The 18,362-nt window shown below is 38.1% G+C and overlaps 1 protein-coding gene across 2 annotated transcripts; it reads left to right on the forward strand.

The window, feature by feature from the left end:
- The first annotated feature begins 9,023 nt into the window (after positions 1-9,023).
- Positions 9,024-17,966, forward strand: LOC143414447 (uncharacterized). Of its 2 annotated transcripts, XM_076878814.1 has the most exons (13): positions 9,024-9,099; positions 13,276-13,382; positions 13,463-13,514; positions 13,772-13,915; positions 14,007-14,192; positions 14,861-15,016; positions 15,113-15,280; positions 15,743-15,772; positions 16,303-16,458; positions 16,571-16,738; positions 16,867-17,525; positions 17,634-17,686; positions 17,771-17,966. In XM_076878814.1, exons 2-13 carry the CDS (start codon positions 13,281-13,283, stop codon positions 17,784-17,786), a joined length of 1,890 nt encoding a protein of 629 aa, XP_076734929.1. In that variant the 5' UTR covers positions 9,024-9,099; positions 13,276-13,280; the 3' UTR covers positions 17,787-17,966. The 2 variants fall into 2 exon arrangements, with proteins under 2 accessions (XP_076734929.1, XP_076734928.1); XM_076878813.1 differs by lacking the exon at positions 9,024-9,099 and having other exon boundaries at positions 12,023-13,382.
- Positions 17,967-18,362: the final 396 nt, after the last annotated feature.

Genomic DNA, 18,362 nt, shown 5'->3' on the forward strand with positions numbered 1-18,362 from the left:
CATCGAAAGGAGCCAGCTGAGGTGGTTCGGGCATCTGACAAGGATGCCCCCTGGGCGCCTCCTGGGTGAGGTGTTCCAGGCATGTCCCACCGGGAGGAGGCCCCGGGGCAGACCCAGGACACGCTGGAGAGATTATATCTCTCGGCTGGCCTGGGAACGCCTTGGTATTCCCCCGGATAAGCTGGAGGAGGTGGCTGGGGAGAGGGAGATCTGGGCCTCTTTGCTTAGGCTACTGCCCCCGCGACCCGGCCCCGGATAAAGCGGATGAAGATGGATGGATGGATGGATGGATGGATGGATGGATGGAAAAGAAAACACTAACATTTATGTGAAACTAATTGTAATAAAAAAATGAACAGGTGGTTAATAGATGTAAAAGAAAGAATCTGAAAACAACACTTTTTTGGTCTAAGTGATCAAAGTAGAAAACAAAACTGATGTTCAAAAACAAACCGTAGCTGCACTAATATTACACATCTCCATTGTTGTGGTGAACAGACATGTTGCTTTTAAAACCACATGCAGTGTGTGACCATGACTGTTCACTGAGACCATGGCTGTGTCCCAATTAAGAGACTGCATGCTTGAAGTACGCATTTTAAGTGCGGTTACGTCACCGCCACGCGACGACGGCTGTCCCAATTCGAAGTGTACTTCAAATGCATACTCCAAATGCGCCGTCGATTTCCTTTTTTTTTTTTTTTTTTTTCAAAATATTAAACTTTATTAAGAAACAGTATACAGAACATGTATACAATCAGAACAAAATTAACATATGCCAGGGGGTGTAATACAAAGAATTACATACATTCAAATAATTTGTAATTACTACAAATAGTAATAGTTTTCATAGCCTTTTTGTTAAGTGATCCACTAATCAATTTTATGTAACATAAAACATCATTATAGTAATGTTTAAAATTAGGTTTTCTGTTACTGTATTTGCATTTGTGAAAATAAAATTTAGCTAAGATAACTAATAAGTTTATTATAAAGTAAACATCTTTTTTTTGCCTTCGAAAGAAACAAAATACAACATTTTCCCATTTCACAGTAAAGTCATTATAGAGATGTCCAGCAATGAATCTACTGAAGTCTTTCCAAAATGTTCTAGCGTATGAACAGATCCAGAAGAGGTGTTGCACAGTCTCAGGATGGCTTCCACAAAATCCACAGTTCACATTTATGTCCCTTTTGAACTTCGTCATGTAATGATTAGCAGGATAAAATTTATGCAATATTTTAAATGAGACTTCCTTCACTTTATTCGTTACCAGATACTTGTTAGGAATTGTCCATACTCTTTTCCAGTTAATGTCACTGACAAAGGAATTCCAATAAGAGACCACATGTGGGATAGTTAGAGATTCTGTCTGGAACAAAGCACGAATATTCTTATTACTTTTACTGTGGTTTGTTAGACAGATTCTTCCTATGTGTGAATCTAAAGGGTTGGGGAGAGAAACAGATGATATGCAAGGTTGAATACCTTTAAAAAGCATTATAATACCCGTAGGTATTGCATCAAATAATATGGCATATTCTTTGGGTGTGGCTGGAAATTTATAGGTGTTTAAAAATTCTGAATAGGACATGAGCTGCCCATTAGGATTAAACAGCTGATTCACTAAAACAATCCGTTTCTCAACCCACCTAGAAAAAAATAATGATTTATTTTTATACACTATGTTCCTATTATTCCAAATTGAATACGTATGGGGTGTAAAGTTGTGTTTATATATAAGGGACCAAGCTAATAGAACTTGTTTGTGAAACATCGAGAGCTTTTCTGGAAGCTTATCTATATTATAATCACAACCTAAGATAAAACTTAGACCACCAAACTTAGAGAAAATGTAGTGAGGAATAAAATTCCAAATGGATACCGGATTTTTAAGAAAATGTTTAGCCCAATTAATCTTAAATGTATTGTTTAGAGTAGTAAAATCCATAACATTGAGACCACCGTGTTCATAGTCATTCATCAATACACTTTTTCTGATGTAATGTGTCCGGTTTTTCCAAAGGAAGTTGAAGAGCATTCGGTCAATATCCTTACAAGTTTTGCCGTCCACATGCAGAGAAATTGCTGCATAAGTCAGTCGAGACAGACCTTCTGCTTTTGAGAGCAATACCCTTCCTCTTATACTTAAATCTCTCTGCAACCATTGATTTAATTTGGTTTGAGATTTTTTAATAATTGGGGGAAAAATTAGTAAAATTCTGTCTTTTGTATCTTTGCAGATATTCCCATCCATCCATTCGCTTCCGCTTATCCTTTTCAGGGTCGCGGGGGGCGCTGGAGCCTATCCCAGCTGTCATAGGGCGAGAGGCAGGGTACACCCTGGACAGGTCGCCAGTCTGTCGCAGGGCTAACACATAGGGACAGACAACCATTCGCACTCACATTCACTCGCACATTCACACCTAGTGGCAATTTGGATTATCCAATTAACCTATCCCCACAAGTTGCATGTCTTTGGACGGTGGGAGGAAGCCGGAGTACCCGGAGAGAACCCACGCAAACACGGGGAGAACATGCAAACTCCACACAGAAAGACCCCGGCCTGATGGTGGAATTGAACTCAGGACCTTCTTGCTGTGCGGCAACAGTGCTAACCACCGTGCCACCGTTCTCTTTGCAGATAATCAGACCTAAATATGTTGCTTCATTTTTAACTGTTATATTACAAATACTCTGAACATTACACTCTTTGACAGGTAATAACTGACATTTATTTAAGTTTAGGACCAATCCAGACCCTTTTGAGAAATCCTCTATTACACGTAAAGCAATTGGCACTTGGCTGGCATTTTTAAGAAAAATTGTGGTATCATCTGCCAATTGACTGATGACAATCTCTCTGTCTGCTATGTTTATACCCTTCACAGGGCTATTCGAAATATGAGAGGCAAGAATTTGGGTGCAAAGTAAAAAAAGATAAGGGCTAATCGGGCAACCTTGGCGTACACCTCGATTAAGACTAAAACAAGAAGTGGTGCCATTTTTCATTCTAATAGAACTATTAGCATTGGAATACAGAGTTTTGATAGCTCTGCAGAAGATATCACCAAAACCAAATTTCTGAAGTGTAAGAAATATAAATTCATGCTCAATTGAGTCAAAGGCTTTATAGAAGTCCAGGAGAAGGATAAATGAGTCATCAGATATTAATGCTGAGTAGTCCCGAATATCCAAGACGAGTCTAATATTATTGGAGATGTGTCTGTTTGTCATAAAACCAGACTGTGTCTCGTCTACAATATCGTCCAAAATATATTTAATTCTTCTAGCTAGCAATAGAGCTAATATTTTATAATCATTATTGAAAGAAAACTCCGTCTGTGAGGATCGGGTTTCCTTCGAGACATGGGCAGCGATAAGCAGAGTTCATCCTTTAACATAAACAAAATTAAAATATTCTCATGCATGATCAATGGTTAATCACGGTACCAGCTGGAGTACCGGGAGCAGTTTGGAAAAACAAGAAGACGCGGAGACTGTTCTAGGTTGTCATTCCAAACTGACTCAAAGGTTTATTCATCTTACAACAGTATATATAGAGGAAAAAGGTTCGTGTGTCAACAGATTCTCAGTTCAAACCGGTACAGACCAAATAAGGAAACGTCTTCCTGCCTTGTGAGCAAAGAAGTATCCTTTGTGTAGTTTATCAGTTCAGCTACAATTTATGATCATCCCAGCAAAATACACTCCTAGACATAGAATACAGAGTTCTTTCATTAGTGAATTCTGAAACGAACCACCTGGCCTTTAACAAGCTCCTTTCTAGGAGATAAAGAAGGGGGGATGGGAGTAAGGAAGTGGTCTCTGTGGTATTTTCGACCTTGAGGTACCAACCTGTGATTCTTACACATTAATTCTTAGGTTACAGAGAAAGAGAAAAACAACTAGTAAATGGGCCTTATTGAGTAACAGTTTTCCTGTATAATATCACTATAAAACAATATCCTGTAAATGCTACCATGGTATCAAAATATCACAACAATTATTTAGGAGGCTTATTGGTCTCCAGTTGTCTATAAAAAGTAGGTCCTTCTTAGGTTTGGGAATTAAAGTAATAAGTCCCTGAGTAAGGCTGGGAGGAAGAGTGCCCCTTTTAATACTTTCATTATAAACCTGCAACAAAAAGGGTGCAAGCTGACAAGAAAATGATTTATAGAATTCAGCCACCAGCCCATCTGTGCCCGGAGATTTGTTGTTTTTAAGAAATTCAATAGATGTCAATATCTCTTTTTCAGTAATTGGACTGTCACAAAAAAGCCTATCAGCACTTTTAATCATTTCAACATTGTTTACAGAGTCAATGAATTGGGTAGCGACCTTTGCGTTATAATTGGATTCATACAACTTTGAGTAGAAATTACAACAAAATTGAGAGATAATTTTTGCATCATCACTGACCGTACCATTTATATTCAATTTATGAATAGTATTGGTTTTAGATCTATGTTTTTCTAAGTGGAAAAAATAAGCAGAATTCTGCTCTCCCTCCTCTATCCACCTTTTTCTTGAACGAACAAAAGCTCCTTCAGCTTTCTGGCGGTAAATCTCATCCAGTTTAGATTGAAAGGACCTAAGATGTAATCTATCCTCCTCCGAGACCTCGTCTGGTGGGAGTTGATATATTGCGGAAATTTGAACAATTAGATTTTCTTCTTCTGCTGCCCTTGACTTAGCTATTTTTGCCCCATACTGTCTCAACATTTTACTTGTCTCAAATTTAAAAATTTCCCAGTTTGTGCTATAGGAATTCTCAATATTAGCCTTGTGTATAAAGTGTTTTAACAGTCGTGTAATTTCAGATTTTACAATTGTATGGCTCAGAAGCGAGCTATTTAATTTCCAATAGGAGGATCTATTAATTGCAATAGTAGGAAAGAGTTGCAGATTAATATATATTGCTCTATGATCCGTAAGTGGAGTTGTAAGGATATTGACCGTAACACTGTCCTTTGATAGACTACTTGATATTAACCAGAAATCAATACGTGATTTCCTTGAACCAGAACGGTTACTCCAGGTAAAAGATATATCATCAGGAAATTTGTCTCTCCAAATATCAATTACATTAAGTTTGATTTGTCACCTTCCTTACGTACTATTTTGGTACAGGAAGTGCTGAATGAAAACAGACCAACCATCAACTAGGGCTAGGGTTAGGGCACAATTCAGTGTTGCTTAAAGAAATATCTAAATAACTGATCACTAATCAGTGCCAGTGTATTTAGATTTAAGAAATATTTAGATTAAATATCAATTTTATATTAGTAAATATTTCAATTTAACATTCAGTCATAACACTTGAATTCAGATGTAAATGTTTGTAAAATTTCCTGTGAAAAAAAGGGCGTGTTGAAAACATAATAATCAGAGCCCCATATCCTAAAGATTTTTTTAAACTGTAATTGCTAAAGTTAAGACATATATGGGATGGGTGGGGTTGAGTTGATAATAAATCAGTGCTATCCAGTGACCAATAATAAAAGTTGTCATGTTAAATATAACAAGAAACTAACATCTAACCAGATTATTATGTTTGCAAAGATGGGAATTTCTGCAGAGTAATATTTTATCAAAGGCTGTGTGAATGAGGAAATGAAACCAAGTCAGTCAGCTGGATCAGCTGTAGCAGGACAGGAGGAGTCAGAGAGAAACTCAGAGTTTGTTGAAGATAACTTGCCAGCATGCAGCTTCACTACTCAGGTGACTGTCTCAGAGATCTAGGTAACCCTCTTTGTCGAACAGAAAACCCAGTCGCCCCGATCTTTCACTAAGTCTCTTGTTTAAAAAAAATAATATTTTTATTAAATTGTTGGTAATCAGGTAACAAAGAAAATAATAAATTTAACAGTTACATATCAAAAACAATCACACTTTTAAAGAGTCGATTGTGCCGTTCGAAATATAGAATTAGGGTAGAGTTAGGGTTACAATTGTCACCTATGATGGCTCAAACCCCAAAAGTTAAAAAAAAAAAGTCTAAAATTAGATCACAGTAAAATTCATTAACAAATAAGGAAATTTACTTTTTCATTTATTTGTTGAGGAAAATTACCCACTAGTGAGTGACAAAGGTTTGTAAATCTCTCTCTATATATATTTTAAAAAGTTCTCGCCACTCGCCATGCAGGTGGTCTTTATCCTTTAAGCCTGGATCTTCTACCAAAGGCTTGGGAGCTTGAGGGTCCTGCACAGGATCTTTGCTGTTCCTAGGACTGCGCTCTTTGGGACAGAGATCTTGGACGTTGTTCCTGCGATCTTTTGGAGCAACTCGCCCAGCCATGGGTCACTGTCCCAAGTGCTCTGACTACCAGGGATCACTGTTGCCCCACTGTTGCCTTCACCCTCCACCACGTTGTTTCATCCTGGATAGTGGTTCTGACACTCACTAGTTCTCAGTCACCTTCCTTAGCATACAATCTCAGGGTACTGGATTTGGGGTAAAAACTTCCATGCACGGTAAAAAGCTTTCTTATTTTGATGATAGTGGCTTCTACCTCTTTCTTTGGTCATCTTATTATCTAAGCAGGGTATCTGATAACCGGCAGGACGTAGGTGTTAATTGTATTCTTTCCATTCAGCTGACTCCTCAGGACTTGCCGGACCCTCTGCAGGTATGTTGCAGCTTTCCTAGCAGCCTTTTCATGATTTGCCTTTGTGATTGGATTTGCCTTCCAATAGCACAATGCCCTTTGTTGTGACTACTTTCCCTCTCATTGATACCATACAATTACACTCCGATATCATTGCTATAAGTGCTCGTGGTTGTGTATCACTTGTTTGATATCACATTCACTCCTTAATGTCATGAGGTTAGCTTCTAGAATGAAAATTTTCATCAAACAAATTGAATGACAAATAATGATTAAAAAACAAAACAAAACTGCATGACATCTGAAGCAAATATCACAAATTTTAAAAAATGAAGCAAATATGTTTCTGGATCCAGGAGCTAAATGCATGCATATTATGAATTTAGTTCCTGACAGCCCTGTTTGTTTTTCTGTTTGTTTTTGGATGCCTCATTTCATGAGCTGTCTAAAAGAATAGTGTACTTTGTAAACATATGTTATCAGCCAATTTGTAAATAACAGATTAGATCGTGTTACAGTATTAGCTAAGGTGAGAGCACAGATTGAGCTCAGATAAAAGCACTAGACATAAAGACATAAAGTGAGTAAAAAAACATCCTAAATGCATTTAGAATTTATTTAGAACTACAAATTAAATTTCTTTTAGCGATTATTGTTTTTTTTAATGTCCCAATTCTAACCCTGCTCCTTTATCTGGGCTTGGACCGGCAAAAGTGACCCGAAATAGGCACTCTGGTGGAGTTACTTTGTGTATGTGTGTGTGTGTGTGTGTGTGTGTGTGTGTGTGTGTGTGTGTGTGTGTGTGTGTGTGTGTGTGTGTGTGCGTGTGTGTGTTTAAGTAGTTTTAAACCTTGTGAGCCACAAAACAACATAACAGTAAAAGAAGAATTGATTGCGTTACAGTCATTGCGGGAGCAGAGGTTTCACTCATGCACGATCATTTGCAGTTTGGACGCATAGGTGGGAACATTTCCTGCCCTGATAGCAGCTGGGGGAGGACTATCCTCTGCCCGTGAGCGCTTTGGCACGGGCGAGGTGCCCACGGCAGCACCCGCTGCTTGTTGAGAAGAGCAATACATACTTTCACGTCAAAAGTTGTCATAAATAAGTCTCCAATAACACCAGAAAAAGTCACCAGATTTGATTTCATTTTGTAATTTTGCAAACAGGTTTTAATCAGGTTCGTACAGTTTTTGGGTTCGGGGACCTTAGTTTTACTGCAACTTAGTGTAGTATGGTACTGTAACATGTAGCTGACTTCACTAATGAACTGAATGAATCAAAACATGTAATAATCACAACCTACAGTTTTGAGATTTTCTTTTTTTTATTATTTTCTTGTAATATTACATTTTTGCTTCATTTCTATTTTTTCCTAAAATTATTATAAATAACAGCACTAGTAATATACAACATGATTTAAAATAAATAGTTTAATATGTGATATCGCAAATGCAAACTCATGTGTTAATTATGTCTCAAAAGCCTTCAATTAAAGGTGTGATTATATAGTGTGAGTGTTGCTGGGCCCTGAGTTAATATGTTACCAAACAACAAAACACAAATATATTCTCCTTCCCCAGATCATCTGAGGTGTTCAACATGGGGCCTCACTCTTTTCCAGCAATAAGAAAACTAAAAAAACAAACCAATTAATGGCCATTTAATGATCTGAATAAAGTGAGATTATACCCACAGAGTCCAATTAACATGAAAAAAGGAAAACAGACAAGGGAATACATTCTGTGTATTTACAGGAACACATCAGAAGTTCACTTCATCCACTTTATGATGTTAGTTACACAGATATCTAAACAAATAACTATCAGATGAGTACCACAACTTTGGAACTTTTATAGCACTGGTAATATGTATAATAATACATAATACATAATAATTCACATAAACTTACCACAAAACATAAACCATGTTTGGCTCATTGTTTCTTTTCTGCAACAATGGTTCTTGGCAATAAATTTTATACAACTGGAAAGCCCATTTATTTGCTTTTTACCAATGAACAATAAAATGTGAAATTTTTCATCAAACAAATTGAATGACAAATAATGATTAAAAAAAAAAACCTGCATGACATCCTAAGAAAATATCACAAACTAATAAAATAAAGCAGATATGTTTCTGGATCCAGGAGCTAAATTCATGCATATTATGGGAGAAATTTTCAGATTTGGCACCCCTGTTTGGTTTTCTGTTTGTAAACACCAGTCAGCCAATTTGAGGTACTGAACGAAGACCATGAAGCACTGTCTGCCTCAACAAGGACAATCATCAACACATTGAAGTTTATCAAGTGTATGATCTACATTTCTCTCAAAGAAACCAGACAGACAGGTTTGTGACTCAGAAAAAGCAATCAAGGAAGTTGGTTTCTCATTTGATGCTGTAGTCTGTATGTGAAGGTGTGCTGCAAAATGATTATGCTCTCCTGACAAGAGGCTTTACAGACGGCAACAACGGCAAAAGGTAATCAACTTAATGTAGAATTTCCATTACTCAGTGTCTTTTATATTGTATTATTATTCCTCATATCTTCAGACCAATTTTAAAAAAGTATCCTAGAATGTTTACCGACATATCTAATATCTAGCTATTTTGCATTTACTGCTATTCAATAAGCAGTATTGAATAGCATACTGCTATTCAATACTGCTAAAAACAAACAAATAATTAACTTTGCAAGCAAACAGCAATAAATTAAATATTTTGAATGTTTGCTATCTGTTATCGTATGACTGTCACGATCCTGGGTCCTAGGACCCAGTGTTTTGAGTTTTAGTTCATTTTGATGTTTATAGTATGTTTAGGTCATTAGGCCTCCTATGTTGATTTGCTTATTAGTTCCCCCTTGTGTTTCAACCCATGTTAAGTCTCCCCTGCCCTTCATGTCTCTCTGTGCCCCCTCTGTTCTGTTTATGGTGTGTCTTTGCATGTTTGAGTTTCTTGTTTTCTGTCACCCTGCATTGTGCATTATGTTCTCATGGTTGGTCTTTTGTTACTCCCTCTAGTCTAGTCTCTTGTGTTCAAAGCTGAGTATTTCCCTCTGTGTATTTTGGTTCTTAGACCTCTGCCTTATGGTTTGTCTCTGTTTCTTAGTTGCTGTCTCCACTGTGTCTAGTTCGCGTCTCTGTGTGATACTTCCTGTTTTACTTTGAAGGTCCATGCCTCATGTGAGTGTTTCTAGTTTTGCGTCTCTGTCTCGTCCAGTCCTGATTTCTCCCAGCTGTGCCCTCCTTCTGTGTCTCATTCCCTCGTTATCCCTCTGTGTATTTAAGCCCTGTGTTTCTCTTTGTCAGTGTTGTAGTCTCCACCATAGCTGTGTGATTTTTCCCTGTGGCTCCTTGTGCTTTAGTTTTCCCAGTTTAGTCTATTTTGTATTGTTTTTCGTGTCCCACTCCACGCCAGCAATAAAGCTGTGTTTTTTGAGTTTACCTTTTGTCTCTGTGAGTTTGCGTTTGGGTCCTACTTTTGCCTGCACACAGCCGTACTGTGACAATGACAGCTGAGACAAGCTTACAACTCCTGCTACCCCGAATAGGGTATGTTGAGGAAGACGGATGGATTAATGGATGGATGACTGGAGATGATACACTTTTCAATTCAGGAACAAACATCAATAACATCAATAACAGATCTGAGACAGTCTCAGGGGTACACATGCGCATTAACTTATTAGTTTCCTTTTAAAATAAATTATAAGACAAAAATCTTATTAGTAAGGTTGAACTCTTGGGGTATAATGCTGCTAAGAACTGTGAAACATTTATCGAGTTCATGATCCAGAACAACTAATAAACATGGGCACATTTCAGCAAACCAAACGCCATCTTCACCTAAACTTAGACTAATCTCATTGTTACGTTTTTATGTCTGTGTCATTTCTCTAACTTAACGAAATTCTACTCACACTGTGCTGCTAAAGTCAAAAGTGAGTGTTTAAATTCTTTACCACTGCTGTACATATAAACTTTATTTTAATGCACTTAGTATGTATTGCACAACACAGTGTCTTTGTTTCAAAGTCTGACATAATTAGGGATGGGTATCGAAACCCGGTTCTTGTTGAGAACCGGTTCCCACTGTTTCAATTCCTTGAAATTGTTTGCCATTTTTGCAAATGATTCCCTTATCGATTCCAGTTACCGCGAATGATGTCACCACGTTGCGGAGCGTCATTTACCTGTCAGGAAACACGGCGCCTAAGCAGCTCAAACGCTCAAATGTTTTGTTATACTTTATGAGAACAGGGCAACTTGCAATACTTGCAAAGTAGATATTTCATTTAAGGGAGGAAACACTATGAATATGCAAAAGCATTTGCTCGCGATGACCTTAAATGAATGTCATGTTTTTAACCCTTTCAGGCTCAAATTAAGTTTTTTGTTGCTAATGCACAACCAAGTCCTGCAGTGGTACTTCTGAGTAAAACAAACTCATAAAATATGTATGTGGGGTAATCAGATTGTTAGTTTTTAACTGTTGCAAATCAGCAACGCCTGCCTCGAGACGGTTAATTCCGCCCCGGACTCGTGAATCACAACCCAGCAGCAGCGGTGACGTTGCACGTCCTCTCCCGTTAATGCAGCAGGTAAATAATCAACTAACAGTGCATATTATGTTAGCGCGATCTGCCTTATTACAAAACCTGCCATTACTGTGTGTTGCATTTAGGTGACCATGATGAGAGAGAGCCTCTCTCATCATGGTCAGAGTCTGGCTGGCTCAGATGCTGGCAGTTCTCGCTGCAGTCTACGGGTAGTGTCTCCTTTCAGGCCAGGATAGACGAATGTCACCGAGCAGTGACTAAGTTTGAGGTAAAAGGCTTGCACTGTTAGGAGTTGGGTTCTGGTTATGTGGTGTTTTTGTCTGTATGTGTTTTTTGGTGCCTCCCTTTTTGTATAGGTAGGCGGGGCAGTGAGTCACTGAACCTGGCACACCTGTTAATCATCAGATGCAGTAGCGGTTTTTGATACGGGCAACACAGGCGGTTGCCTCCCAGTCAACACACATATGTGGGGCCTAAATAGGGAGCAGCAGGTCTAATATTTGGGGCCCACTTGGGAAACCCAACTAGGGTCCAGCTAATTTTGTCCTCAGTTTCCATGGTGGCCCCAAATGTGTTTTCCTAGATGGGTTTATGCTGGGTCCCAAATCAGCCCCAGACAACAAATGAGTATGGGGCCCAGATGGATAGAAGCAGGTCTGATACTTGGGGCCCACTTGGGTTACCAACCTGGGACACAGCTATTTTTGTCTTCAGTTTCCATGGTGGCCCCAAGTGTTTTTGTCCAGATGGATAATGAAAGTAAGCTATAATTTAAATCACCTGTACAACAAAGCCAGTTTATCTTTTTTTCCCCTACAGTTTATAGGAAAAACAAATGCAGCAAACCACAGCTTCTCACTCATTCACCAATCCATTGGTCCTGAAAGAAATAAAATAAAATAAAAAATTAGTGCATTTTTACAAACAAAATCAGATTTGCGATAGTACTGGAGTTGTTTTGGAGGTTGTGCTGTTCAAGTTGTTTGACCTCCTACATTGAACTCTTTGAAGACCATGAGTATTCATGGAAACAGAAAAGCTATTTACAAAAGGATTTACCAAGTAGGCACTCAAAAATACATACATGAGGTGATCAGGGGAAGTGGAGACACATGAGGACACAGCTGACTAGAATGAAACATAATGACATTAAAGGGGAGAGTAAGACTAAACACGTAGTACAAAGAAACACAAGACCTTTCAAAGTAAAATAGGAGCCATGGGGACACGAGCCAACAGGGAATACTTAACACAGGGATGACTACATAAATGGATCTACTAAAATGGCCTGTATTTATATAGCGCTTTACTAGTCCCTAAGGACCCCAAAGCGCTTTACATATCCAGTCATCCACCCATTCACACACACATTCACACACTGGTGATGGCAAGCTACATTGTAGCCACAGCCACCCTGGGGCGCACTGACAGAGGCGAGGCTGCCGGACACTGGCGCCACCGGGCCCTCTGACCACCACCAGTAGGCAACGGGTGAAGTGTCTTGCCCAAGGACACAACGACCGAGACTGTCCAAGCCGGGGCTGGAACCGGCAACCTTCCGATTACAAGGCGAACTCCCAACTCTTAAGCCACGATCGCCCGTACTAAACAAGGACTAAAGAAACCTAGAAGCTAATACCAAAGAAAGAAACAATGAATATCAAAATACAAGGAAAACTCAGAACGCTGGGTCACACGACCCAATACCGTGACACAACTGTGATAAGAAAATTAAAACATCAGTTACTATTTTCTTATCTAAGAACAGGAAAGATTATTGGCACTCGAAAATTCTCATACTGTATATAGACCATCAGTTTTTTGTTTTTTTGTTTTTTTGCTTAGTATTACAAGTTGTTGACTTTGACAATGTTTGAAGTTAAACATTTTTAAAACTCTGTTTGCATGCTAACAAATAAACATTGACAGGCTGGTATGATCCAAATACATTTAAACAAGTTGAGCAGCACATTATCTGGAAGGCAGAAAACCTTTTGCCTTCCTGTTGGCTCCCATTTACAGAAGGAATGCCAGCAGCATGACACCGTGAATAATGACTGATTTTATTAAAAGGACTTGTGTTCTTTTCTCTTTAGTTAGGATGACATTACGAAAGGTCTCGTTATGCATCGTTATTCTCCTAGTCATATGGAACTGTCTTAAGTATGAGAGACACAGAGAGTTTCTAAACGGCTTCTTTGAGGTAAGAATAAAAATGAATGAATGTATAATGATGAAAAAATACAGTGAAACAAATCATTTTCCTCCTGGATTTTCTTCCAGGAGTTAATGAGTGCAGAAGAATCCAGCATTCATCTAAGACAAAAAAGAGAAAGTGAGTAAAATTTTAGCAGTGTTACTACAACGTAACACATGTTTGTTGACTAATAATATAATTATATAATAATTGTATTTATTAAAAAAAAACATGCTTTGCAAAGTGCTTTGAAAAACTAGACGAGGGAGGATATTCAATGAACAAGCAGAACTGAATAGCAATAACAGTATCTGACCAAGTCCAGATTATCAGTGTTATCATTGCTTTATGGTTTGTTTGGGTTTTTCTTTTTTTTTCTTTTTTTTTACCTTTAGCTTCATCAAATTCCACTGAGTATGAGTTCCAAGCTGTTATAAGCGTCTCAAATCTGGAACAATTCCAGTCGATACTGAACACTCTCAGTTTTCCTTTATTGATCAGTGCCACTGGTGAGATTACAAGCATTAATACAACAACAGGTAAAACATCCATTTATGTTGCATCTCCATTGCTTGCCAATCTTATTCACTCAAAGTGTCACATTGAACCATTGTGTTGTGTTCTTCTCAGTGTGTTCACCAAACATAACTGCAAACATAACTGGATACCAGTGCACATGTGAGGAGAGCTTTGCTTGGTCATATAACAAATGCATTGACTATGAGGCCTGTGATGCCATCGTTGGTGATACGTGTGGATGCATTAATGGACTTCCAGCAGATGGGCAATATTGCCAGTTAAAAACCAGCAACCCAGGTAGGACTAGGCAAACATGTATCACATGTGATAGGTAAGTAAGTATGTAATGTAAATGTAAGTACATTTATCCAGCATATGTAGTTAGACTGAGGTTTCTACGTCTGTGTTCTGTGAAAGGATTTAATAATGTAATTTTTTTTAAAGTGTAAAGGATGTTGATTTGAATTCTATCCTAAAGCCATAACTTTGTATAAAAATGGTAAATGGCCTATATTTATATAGCGCTTTACTAGTCCCTAAGGACCCCAAAGCGCTTTACATATCCAGTCATCCACCCATTCACACACACACATTCACACACTGGTGATGGCAAGCTACATTGTAGCCACAGCCACCCTGGGGCGCACTGACAGAGGCGAGGCTGCCGGACACTGGCGCCACCGGGCCCTCTGACCATTTGTATGAAATTTGTTTCAAAGGTTCAGTTGCTGTAGTCGCAATTTTCTTGTTTACGAGAGATATTTAAAATTTATGAAATGTTTGAGAAATGTTTTCTCAGTGTCAACACTAGCTACACCAACAGCTATATCACTAAATGATATATCACATGTAATTTAATATACATGTGATATATGTATTTCACATGTATATTATATATATAAAGTTGCAACAGAAGTAGAAACATCTTAAATAAATGGGGTGCTTGTTTTTTGTCTCCTCTACAGTGCCAGTGGAGTATGATATAGACTTTAACTTGCTCTTGCCAGTATCCAGCCTGCCCCCAAATTTCATTGATCTGTTCAGAAACTATGTGGGAAATTTGTCATTCCCCAAAACCATCACTCAGTCTTTAATAATTGAAGACTTGAACTTCACCACATGTAAGAATTTTGTACTCGGACAGATTTAAATGTGTTCATACTCTGGTGCATGGTTTATGAGGTGTGTTTTGTCATTGTTTTGAATGACTTTAACAGGGTGCTATCCAAACTCCACCGGAGGAATGCAGTGTCAGTGTGAGGACCACTTTGGTTGGTCATGTGAAAAGTGTGGCCTATACGGTGCATGCAGTAATGTCACCTCACAAGCCTGTGGATGCATCAAAGGGCTTCCTCCTGATGGAGAGTTCTGTGAACCAAACGCAAGTAAGAAACTTGCAGCTGAAGAAATAGAAGCATTTTAGAAGCATATTAAAGAAACATTAACAGATCTAACATTGCGTTCAAAATCCTTACTGACATTGCTATGACATAACCAAAAGTTATGGACTTCCTCTGAGTGGGGAGTTCTGGCAACCAATCACAAGTAAGAACTGCAATTGTCTAGCTGTTGGATGAACAGACTACTTCCTTTATCAAATAGATGAATGAACTTTTCAACTGTCTGATTACCTAACATTGTGTTATGAGAGTGATTAGACATTAGATATGAATTGCTCTGTGGAAACACACTGCAATTAATTCTATACTCACTGTATTAAAGAAACATTAACACACCTAACACTGCATTCATTATCCTTGCTGACATTTCTATGACATAACCAAAGTCATGGCGTTTAGTTTCTGGCTTGAAATTTAAATAATTAAACATGTAATGTTTTTCCACAGGTGTCGCTCCTTGCCCAACACCACCTCCTGGTATGACAAACATCTTTGTTATTCATTTGTGGAAGCACAGTTCAATTCATTCTATACACACTGTATTAAATTATCTGATTGTTTGTGTTCAAAGACACAAATGATCTTGTTATGTTTAATTTGTATTTTGGGTGTGTTATCAAATATCAATATGTAAGAAGTTATTTTTACAATGGAAAGTGTATACAATATGTTATTTAGAGAGAAAAACGTGGAGGCCATCAATTTGGCAACAAAGAAAACACTTTCAAAAGATATGGCTACTGTTGTGCTTTAGCTCAGCCGCTGCTAATTTTCTAAAACTTACCAAGTAGCTTTTTAGGCATTGACCTAAACCCATGTGTTGGTAATGGATAAACCTGGACAAGTAACATACTTTAATAAGTAATGCATTCTTAAATGATAAAGGTATTTGAAAATCTGTAACATGCATGAGTCGAACTTGGGTCAGTTTTACATTTTCACGTAAATATAGTTTCCCATCATTGCAACAGTTGTATGTGATGGATTTCCCCTTTTCTCCTTCACAGCACCAGTGGACTTTGATATAGACCTTGAACTGCACATCCCAGCATCTAGTGTGCCCCAGAATTTCAGTGTTGTGCTCAGAAATATTCTGAGAAATTTCTCCTTCCCCAAAATCATCACTGGGTCTTTAACACTGAAAGACTTGAACTTCACCACATGTAAGGACCTGATCTTATTTGACTTTTGCACTCCAACACATTTAATGCTGTTCATATGGTGCTGTATGACTTGTGAACTGTGTTTTGTTATTCTTTTAAATGTCTTGAAAAGGGTGCTATCCAAACTCCACTGGAGGACTCCAGTGTCAGTGTGAAGACCAGTTTGCTTGGTCATGTGGCAAGTGTGATGAGTACGGCGCATGCAGTAATGTTACCTCACAAACCTGTGATTGCATAAAGGGATTTCCTCCTGATGGAGAATTCTGTGAACCAGTCACAAGTAAGGACCTTGTCGTTTTTATAACAAGATGTATTTTTTTTATTCACTTTAAATTCATCAAGTTTGCGTCATGAGTGTTCTCCGTGTCACTAAAACAATATAAGGAATTCTTGAATGTTTCTCCACAGATATCATTCCCTGTCCACCAATGCCAAACACAACAACACCAGATCCTACAACTACAACACCAATGCCAAACACAACAACACCAGATCCTACTACTACAACACCAATGCTAAACACAACAACACCAGATCCTACAACTACAACACCAATGCCAAACACAACAACACCAGATCCTACAACTACAACACCAATGCCAAACACAACAACACCAGATCCTACTACTACAACACCAATGCTAAACACAACAACACCAGACCCTACTATAACAACACCAATGCTAAACACAACAACACCAGATCCTACTACAACAACACCAATGCTAAACACAACAACACTGATTCCAAACACAACTACACCAGATCCTACTACAACAAAACCATTACCAACAACTGCACCAACACCAATTCTAACCAATACAACAATTCTGATGCCAAATACAACCACACCAATGACAGACACAACAACACGGGTTTCGAGTACTACAAGAGTGCCAACTACTACAACCACAGCGATGTCAACTACAACAACAACAGCAAACACAACTACTACAATAACACCAACTACTGCTTCTGTTACAACAGATCAATTGACCATAAATGTGGAATTTAGTGACACATACAATAATCCAAACAGTGTTTTTTTCAGAAATGTTAGCACTGCTGTAAGTCTCAATTAGCCCCATCTTTGTGTCATTCAATTTTCACATAATCTCAAACTACTCAATTCAGGTGGTTTAATTCATGTTTGGCAATGTCACTATCTCAAACAGATTCAAGCAGAAGCACAGAAGAACAAAATCACAGCACAATTAATTAAATTCCGGTAAGTCACATTATCTTTTTTAATATACCAATCCTAACAATTGTTTCTTTGTTTAGGTTTTTTTGTTTGTTTGTTTTTTTACAGTTGTTACAGTCTTTGAAAAGTTTCTCCTCTGTGTCAACACTGCAAGTCAAAAGAAAATATCATTATGTGGCTACCTTGAAGCTTCTTAACATAAATGCCCTACAAAAAAGGGATAACTACAACCTAAAGTTCCACTACCCATGAATCACTTACACACACACCATACTGGCAAAAACATCTAGTATAACATCTGTATAATCATCACCTTATACAGAGGCAGATTGAGACTCTAATACAGGCCAAGAACTTGACTTACAGTTTTTTACAGCCGCTAGGACACATTTCTCAATACTTAGGTCACTTTTGCAAAACTCTTCACACAATTCTCCTAACTGACCTTCAGCTTGGCAAAGCAGTTCATTTCACATTCAAAATGCACTACAACTACCAAAACACTTTATTCAGGTCTCAAATAAATTCATTCTTCCAGAACACTAGCAAAGGTTGACAGCCGACAAACACACTTTGTCACCCACAAAACAATGACCTAAAAAACACTAGCAACATGTAGCATTACACAGTGTTTTCTTGTGTAAAACAAGGACACATCTCTGTTTATAATTTCAATATATGTTACTGGAATGAATCAGAC

This window comes from Maylandia zebra, linkage group LG20 (genome assembly GCF_041146795.1).
Source record: "Maylandia zebra isolate NMK-2024a linkage group LG20, Mzebra_GT3a, whole genome shotgun sequence".
Taxonomy (NCBI): Eukaryota; Metazoa; Chordata; class Actinopteri; order Cichliformes; family Cichlidae; genus Maylandia; species Maylandia zebra.